The 11,405-nt window shown below is 33.0% G+C and overlaps 1 protein-coding gene across 1 annotated transcript; it reads left to right on the top strand.

The window, feature by feature from the left end:
• Nucleotides 1-3,797: 3,797 nt before the first annotated feature.
• On the top strand, nucleotides 3,798-6,481 carry LOC115988178. Its single transcript, XM_031111823.1, has 4 exons — nucleotides 3,798-5,546; nucleotides 5,736-5,940; nucleotides 6,060-6,235; nucleotides 6,351-6,481. The coding sequence occupies exons 1-4, from the start codon at nucleotides 3,818-3,820 to the stop codon at nucleotides 6,476-6,478; spliced, it is 2,238 nt and encodes a 745-aa protein (XP_030967683.1). The 5' UTR covers nucleotides 3,798-3,817; the 3' UTR covers nucleotides 6,479-6,481.
• The last annotated feature ends 4,924 nt before the right edge of the window (nucleotides 6,482-11,405 follow it).

Raw genomic sequence — 11,405 nt, 5'->3', positions numbered from 1 at the left:
ATTAAAAAAGAAATTCCTAATAGAATATTTATATTATGTATGTATCTTTTTTTTTTTTTTCAATAAATATTATGGTTATATTTACTTTTAAGGATCATATTTTCACTTTGATTTTTATCTCCTATTTGAAATGGATTTAATTTTTAGGCATGGCATAAACAACAAAAGAAAAATTGAACTAATTATTTTGGTTTTGTATGTATTAATGTTAGACTAATATTTTAGGACATTTGACTTAATTCATATGGTTCATGATGATGCCGAAAATATCACCAATAGGTCACACAGCACTCGCGACTCAAAGTGAACCTGCACAACAAAATAACAGAAGACCTTAGAGAGCACCGGTGTGGTGCCGACCAAATATCCTCTGAAGGTCAAGTTAGAATTATTCTCACAACTCTAGAGTGCTAGAGAGGGTAAATTATGCGTACCTTCTTTTGTGAGGGTATTAGGGATTTTATAGTAGTAGATGATCGGCTACTCCTCCTTGGTGTAAAAGTCTTCTTTATAGAACTCTACTTGAATATTTCCGAGCGTGGTGAACAAGGTTTTTCCTTGTAGAGGAGATCTACTTTCAGTGTGCGTATCTTCTAGAATCCCCCTTGTGTTAGGATTTCCATTTTGGGATTCTAGGGTGATTAGGCAATGAGTGATAGAGACCTTAGATTAAGGACCCGTACTGTATCCTTCAATGATGGGCTTTCAATGAGCATTGGATCATCTCTATATCGGCCCAACAATTCCAATCCATTAGGCCCATCACCACAGGCCTGTCAGGCCCGTCAAGTTTATATTTTATCCTCTTCAGTTCATATTATTTTCCTTAATATTGTTAGAAAGTCACATAAAATCAATGGGTAATACACTTGACATTGGGTAAACGGTGGACCCTCTTTTCTAATGGTTGATATCCAAATGACGTGGTTTTCTTAGCATTTTTTTCACAAAGAAATGGTGTGTTGTATCGTTAATAAGCATTTACCCCCTTAAAATAAGTGGGAGCTCGAGGGAATTCGAATTTAAAATTTCACTATAAAGAGATTAGTAAAACACCACCGAATTATAAAGCTCCTGATTTGTATGTATTAGTTAATATATATATATATATATATATATTTTGATAGTGTATATATAGTTAATAATTAAGTCATGATTAGTAGACGAAGGACAACTATGCTTTGTTTTGATTGTGCTATGTAGTCCCTTAAGTCAAATAAAATAAAATAAAATAAAATTGCACCTTTTTAAAATTTTTTTTATTATAAATTTTTAATTTTTACCATGCAGAAGCCTATGCCTCCAATTGGTAAGCAAGCAAAACCAATCATGCATAAACCAATTGTTTGAACTCAGAATGTCCTATGCATTATCCATAGTCATAGGACAAGAAACAAATTTTGATTTGACGCATGGATCAATCATTCCCGCATTTTTTCTATATATATATATATATCCTCTTTTTTGGTTTATTTGTCGATCTTCTTCTGGCAAAAAAATACAAGGTACCCTTAAAATTATAGGTTTTTTAAGCATTGGATTCTACAATATTAGAAGATTGGAATTCTTGATGTCTCCATTGATAGTTATATCTAATTAGAATATACTATCTTTTCAAACAAAGCAACTTAATAGTAAATAAATTTTAATTTAGGTTTGATTAAATTTCCTTAAACAAATTTTAATTAATAGGTATATTCTACTCTAAAAGGTCTCTAGTGGACTTTTTATCTATTAATACTTATTAAATGAAGGTTAAATTACAAATTACACCTCTAACTTTGACTTATATTTAATTTGGTTCTTTAAGTTTCACTCTTTTTCATTTCACTCCTTTAACTTTCATTTGTATTCCTTTCATCCAATCCATATTGGACGATATTAAACTAATAGCAAGATTGGACAATATTGATGGAATGACTAAATTGATAACATATTTAAGTTAAAGATTGAAAAAAAAAAAATGAAACTTAAGTGACTAATTTGAAATAAGTAAGAGTTGGAGATGTAATTTGGAGTTTAAACTTAAATTAATATGTTTTATATAATAATAATAATAATAATAATAATAATAATAATAATAATAATAAATTTCTTGATCATTACACTAGATATGGATGAGTAGATAACTAGATATGTAATTATAGTCCCTTTATATTTTTATTTTATTTGAGAAAAAAGTATAGGATGACGTAAAACTCAAGGTTGTTAAACCCGGATCGGACCGTCCGGTTCGACCGTAAAACCCGGGAACCGTTCATATTCACGGTCCGTTTAAGGTAAGGAACCGTTCTATGCGAAAAAAGCATGAACCCGTCTGAACCGCGATCCGACCGTCCGGTTCTGTGAACCGTGAGCGGTTCAAACGGGTTGAACGGGTGCAGTACTTCTGCCTTAAAACGACGTCGTTTCAGCCCTTTTTTTTTTTTTTTTTTTTTTTTTTTTCCTTCCTAGTTCCTATACGGCGTCGTTCAACAGTTATTATTTTTTAACCCTCTCCAGTCTCCAGAACACTCCGAAACCCTCACATTGAGATCGCACGAAACCTCACTTCTCTCATTCACCCTCTCGTCTCTGCCTCTATCCCTTGTCGCCGCCGTTCCTCCCTTGCTCCACCGCCGTTCCACCATAAATCCTGCCGCCGTTCTTCCCTTGCTCCACCACCGTTCCACCCTTCTTTTGGCTCAGCCCAGATCGCCCTAAATCTAAAATCCTACCGCCGTTCCACCGTCGTTCTTGCTCAGCCCAGATCGCCGTCGTTCCACCTTTGTTCGATCACTCTCTCGCCGTCGCAGTTCAGCCCAGATCGCAGTCAGCCCAGATCGCAGCTCAGTCACTCTCTCGCCGTCGCAGTTCAGCCCAGATCGCAGCTCATCTCTGCCTCTCTCCCTCGTCGCCGTCGCAGCTCACTCTGTGTCTCGTCGCCGTCGCCGTCGCCGTCGTTTGGTACTTTATTACCCCTAATCTGTTTTTTCTTTGTTAATTTTTGCAAGTTGATTGTTGATGATTTGGGTCAATTGAAAATCTGGATGATGATTGTTGATTTTTTTTTGCTGAAAGCATTGTTGAGTTGAATGCATTGTTGATTGTTGATTTTTTTTTGCTGAAAGCATTGTTGAGCTGAAAGCATTGTTGATTGTTGATTTTTTTTTGCTGATTCACTTGTGATTAGAATATGGGAACAGCTAAGCTAATGCTAATGCTAATGCTGTTTCTAGGAAAATTTTGGAGTTGGGTATTGTTAAAGAGTTTGGAGAACTTAGTCTATCAAAGGATTTTGATGCTGGGTTTTGAGTTGAATGTATTTGTGGGTAGTTCTTTTATAAGATTATATATGCAGCAGTGGTTGCAACAATAATGCATGATGTGTGTTTGATAAAATGCCTCGAAAAGATTATATGATGTGGAATATTTTGCTAAATGGTTTACTTATTGTAGTAATTCTCTAGAACTTATATGTGGACTAAGTTAATGGGTTTATATCCCACATTTGGTTGATCGGGGAATTTGAGAGCTAGAGAGAGACTTAAAGTTTGGATTCTCATTTCATTTTATTTTGTGCTTGGTACAACAATTTGGCTTAGTTTATGATTCTCTCTATATTAGCACCTATAGATCAATTTGTGATTCTTTGACTCTATGACTTGGTGTATGTTAGTTTGTTAATTTAACTTTGTGTATGAAGTTGTGATTCTTTGACTATTTGTATTTCAAAAATTGATGGGTCTATGCGTGTTTGATTGGTTGTTTAGTTTTTTAGATTAAAATGGAAACAGAGACCGGGTCTACTCCATCACATGAAGCTGATTCCAATGTAATGGAGTCTAGCTCTAGAGTAAGGGAAAAGGTTGATCCGGCTTGGGAACATTTTAGCCTTGGGACGGATGAGAAGGGACGAAATACTTTCACATGTATGTATTGTAGGCAAACATATAAAGGTGGGGGTATTAATAGGATGAAAAAACACCTTGCGGGGATAAAAGGTGATATTGGATCATGTAAAAAGGTTTCTCATGATGTGAGATACCAAATGTTAGAATATGTGAAGGAGTTTGAGTTGAAGAAAAAAGCTGAAAAACAACGTCAAGTAGAAATGTTTAGTGTGCCTTCCACAAATAGTGATATACAAGAAGATGAAGATGTTCAAGAGGTGTATAGTAGTGGGTTGCCTAAAAAACTTGTTTTAGGTAAAAGAAAGGGTACAAATCTGGGGGATAATTATTTTGCTCCAAGAACTACTCCAGGAGCTCAACCTGGTCTTAAAAGTGTGTTTCAAAGTAAAGAAAGGGTGAGGCAAGCTGATATGGCTATTGCAAGGTTCTTGTATGACAATTGCATACCTTTTAATGTAGTCAATTCAGTGTACTACCAAAAGATGATTGATGCTGTAGCTGCTGCTGGTCCTGGCTACAAAGCTCCATCTTATCATGCTGTACGGGTCTCTTTGTTGAGGGATCAAAAGAAAGAGGTACAGTTGTTGGTTGAGTCACAACGTAGGCATTGGGCAGAAGTTGGATGTACACTTATGGCTGATGGTTGGACGGATACTAGACATAGGTCATTGATTAATTTCCTTGTCTATTGTCCTAGGGGAATGGTATTTGTAAAATCAGTTGATGCCTCTGATATTGTGAAGAGTACTAGAAACTTATATAAATTGTTTGATGAAGTAGTTACATGGGTTGGTCCAAAAAACATAGTTCACATGGTTACCGACAATGCTTCCAATTATGTATCTGCTGGTAAATTGTTGTGTGAAAAGTATAAGACCATTAGTTGGTCTCCTTGCGCAGCACATTGCCTGAATCTTGTGTTGCAGGATATGGGAGAAATGCCTCATGTGGAGAGACTTAAAAAACGTGCATCCAAAGTTACAGTTTTTATTTATAATCATGTAGCTTTGATTGCTTGGTTGAGGAAGAGACCTGGTTGGACAGATATTGTACGTGTAGGAGCAACAAGATTTGCTACTACTTTTCTTTCATTTGGAAGTCTTCATGTGCATAAGCATGACTTGCAAGCCTTAGTGACTAGCAAGTTTTTTGTGGACAATAGATTGGCAAGAGAGTCAAAGGCAAAAGAAGTAGTTTCTATCATTTTAGATAATACTTTTTGGGATGATATTAATGTTCTTGTCAAGATTTCATCGCCGCTCATTCGTTTGTTACGGATTGTTGATTCTGATCAAAGGCCTGCAATAGGATATGTGTATGAGGGCATGCATAGAGCACGGTTGGGAATCAAGAAGATCTTCCGAATGAAGAAGCACTTGTACAAGCCATACACTTCAATTATAAAAATTCGTTGGGACAAACATTTGCGTAAAGATCTTCATGCTGCTGCATATTGGTTAAATCCTGCTTTTCAGTATGATGAGGAGAATTTTTGCCGGAAACCAGCAGTACATATGGCTGTTTTGGACTATATTGGGACAAAATATGATGGTGACAAAGAGAAGGTTATTAAGGAAACCCAATATTTTCGAGACCGCATTGGGAGCTTTGATAGAGAGCTTGCATTGTCAACAAGCACAACCACTCATCCAGGTGAAGTAATCAGTTTACTTTAATACCATATGTTTACTAAAGGATATAGTGTGCATTCAAGTAATTAGTGTTGCATTCAAGTAATGTAGTTGGGAATTTAATTACTTTAATACTATATGTTGAGAATCTAGTCTTGGACTATATGTTTATGTTAATTAATATTAGATTATGTTGTGTTATGAAAATTAGATGAATGGTGGAAGTTGTGGGGTGCTGATGCTCCAAACTTGCAAAAATTGGCAATTAGAATCCTTAGCCAAACTTCCGCTTCTTCTGGATGTGAGCGTTGTTGGAGTTTATTTGACCAAATACACTCTAAGAGAAGAAATAGATTGGAGCATCAAAGGCTCAATGATCTTGTGTTTGTTCATCATAACTTGCGATTGAAACATAGGTAACTAAATGCTATATCTTATCATTATATTAATTTTTAAAAAGTCATTTATATAATGTAATTGTTAGTTACTAATTATGTTCAAATTCCAATAATGAGCATGACATTTTATGATGCAGGCTTTACAACAAAAAGTTTAATTTTGACCCCATTGATTATGCAAGTATCGACAAAACCGATTTTTGGGTATTTGTGGAAGAGGAGGACCCATATCTTAATTATGAAGAGTTGGAGAATGCAATTTATGAAGAGGGTGCATATCCAGCAAGTGAAGGGCCTTCTTCTAATATGGAAGGTTAGTTTATATGCAAAAAAATATAATAACTTATATTGATTTTTCTTTTATTTTTTTAAGTTTGTGCAAACATTATTATGATTTTTCTTTTTATTTTGTTCAACCTTGTGTATAGAATCTGTAGATGATAGCAGTGAGGTTGAAGGAATTGATTTGGGAACATTTGGACAACCTGTTGGCCCTCCTCCTGGATTTCCAGGGAATGATGATGAGCATGATGATTTAGACATTGATGATTTATGATTTATGATAATTATGTTTGAACTTTGAAGTTATGTTTTGTATTTTAGAGATAATTTCTATGTCTCTTTGTAAGAAGGTTGGAAAACATTTCTATGTATTTTGTTTGTCTACTGTAACATTTTAGAGATAATTTCTATGTATTTTATATTTTGTATTATGTTTGTGTACTATAACTTGGAAAACATTATTATGAGAAACAAGGTTGTACACAATGTGTGGTTGTATTATGTGAATTTTTCTGGGTTCATGGGGGCTGTTTTGGGTGATTGGTTGTGAAAATTCTGGGTTCATGGGGGCTGTTTTGGGTGATATATTCAGTGGGTTTTGCTGGGATTTTGGTTGTGAATTTTTCTGGGTTCAAGGGGGCTGTTTTGGGTGATTGGTTGTGAAAATTCTGGGTTCATGGGGGCTGTTTTGGGTGATATATTCAGTGGGTTTTGCTGGGATTTTGGTTGTGAATTTTTCTGGGTTCAAGGGGGCTGTTTTGGGTGATTGGTTGTGAAAATTCTGGGTTCATGGGGGCTGTTTTGGGTGATATATTCAGTAGTAGTAGCTGCTCTTGTGAAGATACCTTTTTTTTTTTTGGTTATTAAGAAAGTTGCTGTCTTTTTCATCTTTTAGAATTCTTTGAATTGGAATTGAGGTGGGTTTTCAATTGTGAGGTGATCTTGACTTTATTTGATTAGAAATTTGATGGGTTTCTTAATTGGTTACTTTTTTTTTTTGTTCCAGTAGATTTGTAAGTGAAACTTTATTGGGATTATTGATTGTATATGTGTGGTGTGCGTGTATTTGGGGTGGGTTTAAGTTTGCAAGACTTGATATAGGATTATGTTAATCAGATAGATCAGCTATTTTGTTTTTATGGATTTTTCATAGAATTTTGATCTTACATTTGTTTTATAAGATGGTATGTGTTTATTAGGCTTGAAATTTGAGATTGGATCAGCCTAATCAAATTAATTTTCTCTTGGTTTGGGAAATATATTTTTTAAAATTTTGTATTGGTTTTGTTTATTTGAAATGGTGTTAGTCATCATGGCTAAATTTGGAATTTGGGATTAGGCTAATGTCAAATCAAATGATTGCCTTTTGTTTTCTGAGAACTTTGCTGAGAAATATTGATTTTTGAAATGGAGTCATGTTTAGTCAATTGAAATTGGTTTATGTTTATGAGACATGAATTTTGGGATTGGTTTTCATTAATCAAATATTACAATTACCTATTAAAATTTCAGTTGAAGGTTGTGATCTAGGTTTTGTTTCTTTTTGTTGATCCCGTTCAGTTATAGGTTATTTTATCAGTGCTGAACAAAGCAACGGGGTTGTGGGTTGGTTTCTTGGTTGTTAAAATTGCAGGGCATACAACTGAAATATAGGGGAATGTGAACATTTTTCATTTTCTAAATGAATTAGACTATTCTAGTTAATTTTATTTATTTATTTATTAATTTAATGTTTTTATATATATTTAAAATAATTATTAAATTAATTATGACGTCATCACGGTTCGACCCCGGTTCGACCTCGGTTCGACCTTAAAACCCTTGAACCTCTCTCTTTTACGGTTCAATGAACGGTCCGGGTCTGAAAACCTTGGTAAAACTGACTCGGATATCATGATTGCTACACATTTGATAATTGTCATACACTTAGTCTGCAATTATGCACTTTGCATCAAAAAAATTATTATATAGTCCAAAATTTTAAGAATATAACCTTCCTAGTTTTTGAAAGTTTCAAACAATAAACAAAAGACTTTGGAAGTTTTGAACAACAACCAAAGGCTCAGTGAGACGTTATCAAGATTAAAGATTTCTAATGGTGTCACTTGTTTTCTTGATTAAAGGTATTTGACATATCAATAACTTAAAAAGAGCCTTGATTATTTTCTCCCACACAAATTTTAAGAGATAAAGCTACTAATTAAACTTTTCTTACCTGTTATTTTGGAAGACTTTGTCTTCCCCATAAGTCCACTCCCTCCAGTAACTTATTAAAATATTACAAATGTATGTATACATATTTTGGAAGGCTGATACAGCTGCTTAACTCTTATAACAAAATTCAAGTAGAGATAGGCTATATGTTAGATGAGTTTCAATGGATGTTGCATTCAGATTTATTTATCTTTTATTTTGAGAACTCATGAAGGCTTTAGGTGTGATTAATAGTTGATTTTGGATCTTCCATGGCCATTAGCTACGGAGATGATAAGCGAATTAAATGAAAAGAACTTAAGGAGAAAGCTGCAAAGAAAATCTAACCAAAGAGTTCCTTTAGCTCCAAAGATGTTATAAGATTAAATCTGAAGAGTTTTTCTTTTGCTAAAATTTTAAGCCCTAAATATGTTTGTGATTTTAATTTTCATAACGTTTTAGCTTTTTTGGTAATACTTTTCAAAAATTTCCATGTGGCAACTTATTTGACATAAAAATAATATTTTAATATCACTGTTAATTATGTCAGCATTTTTCATCTAACACTTAATAATAAGGACCATTTTGATAAAATACCAAAAATTTAGAGACCAAATTGACATATTTAAAAAATCAATGACGAAATTAACAAGTGTTTCAAATTTATAAGCTGGAGGTTGGTCATGCTCATGCGGGCCTGTCAAGCCTAGCCTGCAAAACGTAGGCTGGGTTTTTTTTTTTTTTTTTTTTTTGGTTTTTAAAACTTGGACCTGATAGAATTGTGGACTGAGCCATATTTGATAAAGCGAGGCCCAATCTGATATGGCCAATTAAATTGATATTAGACCTTTTCTCCAACTGCCTCTCTTTGGTAATTTGGATCATATAGATATATCAAGAATTGCTATACTTCTATACAAATTATTTTACAACCCATTAATATAGTGAATGGTTATTAGTAAGTAAAAAAGTAATATTAATAATAATTTAAAATAAGAAACAGTTAAAATTGGCCAAATTAACAATTTTTAAAAATATTACAAAATAGTTTGTGGTTGTAGCATTACCCATACTTCTAACATAAGATTTGATAAACCTATGATCAGAGGCTATTTTGCTCTTTCAGTTTAAATTATACTTAAAAAAAATTCATCCCAAATGTGAAAATTGGGTTATTTATAAGTACCAAACTACAAATCGCAGTCCCAATCCTATGCTTCCAACAAGAGGGCCTTAGAGTCTTAGACCCACTTTCACATCATGTGCGCATCATAATCATATTCCATTGAAGTTTGAAGAGACACATATGAGCTCAAGTCAAGTAAATCCACGTTTAGCCTCCCCTCCCTATGACAGAGACGTGAAAAACTACCAATAGCATTGATAAAAAATGTGGGATCTAGTTAATTGGTGTCTTTAAAGTGTTTATAAATGTACCATTCTAGAAAGGTTTTAATACTACTTTATGAAAATGGTATGGTTAATGTATGCGTCAAGGGCATAAATTAATTAATCATCTATTTTAGGAAATTTTTTATAAAAAATTGAAAAAATTACAGTAAAAATTAGTAACTTTTTCATTTTTTATATATAATTTTTTAAAATAGTTTATTAATATATATCCTAAGTACATACATAAAAAGTTATTAAAAAATTTTAATTACTTTTTTCTTTTTAAAAAAATATTCTATAAAATTTCTTATATCAATGTCCTTATTTTTGCGTAGTTTATTTTTCCAAAAATTTTATGGTACTTAAAAGTCTGAAAGATCAGACTTCAGAGGACAAATTAATGTCACGACACAACTCATCATCGCCTACGGACTACTGTCCTATCTTTTACCTCAATGCAGCAGATGCTTCATAAAATAATAATACAGTACTACAAATAACAACAACTTTGCCTTCGTTTTTTCCTCACATCTCTCAGTTTTATGGTAGTGTTATGTAAACTTCAATGAGTGGTCCTAGGTGCATTATTAGATATGGGGTTTGATTATTTGAAGTCTGTGTAGAAGAGTGTCGTACATGCTAATGTTAAAAGATGTACAAGGTCTCTCACTCTCTCAGTACATTTGAAAATGATGTTACTTATCAAAATAAAACCATTATCGCCATGTTTTTTTGCTACCATATTATGAACATATTATTATCATATGATACAAATATGCATATAAGGTGAAGATTTTAATTTTCACGTCATTCACACGTTGACATGACATCAATGGTGTTAGAAATTCAGACCCAAGTCACGTGCGGACATGCATAGAGTCACATAAAGAGTTTGATTATTGGAAATTGTACAGGTTATAGGTAAATAATAAAAGAATTATTGGCACAAGTGTAGTTGAGCGAGGTTGGAAAAATCAGCCAACAAGGGTTTTTTTTTTTTTTTTTTGTGTGTGTGGCTAAAATGAAAAACTTATCCTTTAATTTTTTTTAGATTTTATTTCAGTATTCTAACTTTGCTTTTGTTCATTTCAGTCCTCTAAATTTCAAATTTATTCAATTAAGGCATTTTTGTTAACGTTTGTTAAAATTTAAAAAAAAAAATTTGGAAATTTTTTTCAATCATTAATTGAATTTTTTTAATTTGAAGAAAAATTTATAAAATTGAAAAATTAACCACAACATATAACAAAAGTTGATAGAAAAACCTTAATTGAATAAACTTGAAAGTTAGATGATCGAAATGAACAAAAGCAAAGTTAGAGGATTGAAATGAAATCTGAAAAAATTTAGAAGATCAGTTTTAAATTTTAGCATTTTTTTTCTTTCCAAAATAGGCTTTCTAGAATTCATATATTCAGGTGCATATGGCTATATGTCTCCCAAGAATCATGGGCTTGCAAAGTTGTTTTAGTTCCCACGTGCCTGCTTATGCCCCCAAAATAAAGAGAAAATCTCTCTCCCGCAATACGCTAATTTCATTATAACATATTATGAGAGATATAATGCATATATATTATTATAAAATAAGACAAATAGATAAGACGCTAATTAGCCAT

Source organism: Quercus lobata, chromosome 4, assembly GCF_001633185.2.
Source record: "Quercus lobata isolate SW786 chromosome 4, ValleyOak3.0 Primary Assembly, whole genome shotgun sequence".
In the NCBI taxonomy this organism is placed as follows: Eukaryota; Viridiplantae; Streptophyta; class Magnoliopsida; order Fagales; family Fagaceae; genus Quercus; species Quercus lobata.
Note: the sequence above shows the minus strand (reverse complement) of the source record. Positions and strands in the feature narration are given on the sequence as shown.

Excerpts from the sequence above, each read along its gene's own strand:
- LOC115988178 (XM_031111823.1), top strand. The coding sequence starts at position 3,818 with ATGGAGTCTAGCTCTAGAGTAAGGGAAAAGGTTGATCCGGCTTGGGAA. Across the intron at positions 5,547-5,735 it reads AAGCACAACCACTCATCCAG|ATGAATGGTGGAAGTTGTGG; the intron begins GTGAAGTAATCA and ends TATGAAAATTAG. Across the intron at positions 5,941-6,059 it reads AACTTGCGATTGAAACATAG|GCTTTACAACAAAAAGTTTA; the intron begins GTAACTAAATGC and ends TTTATGATGCAG.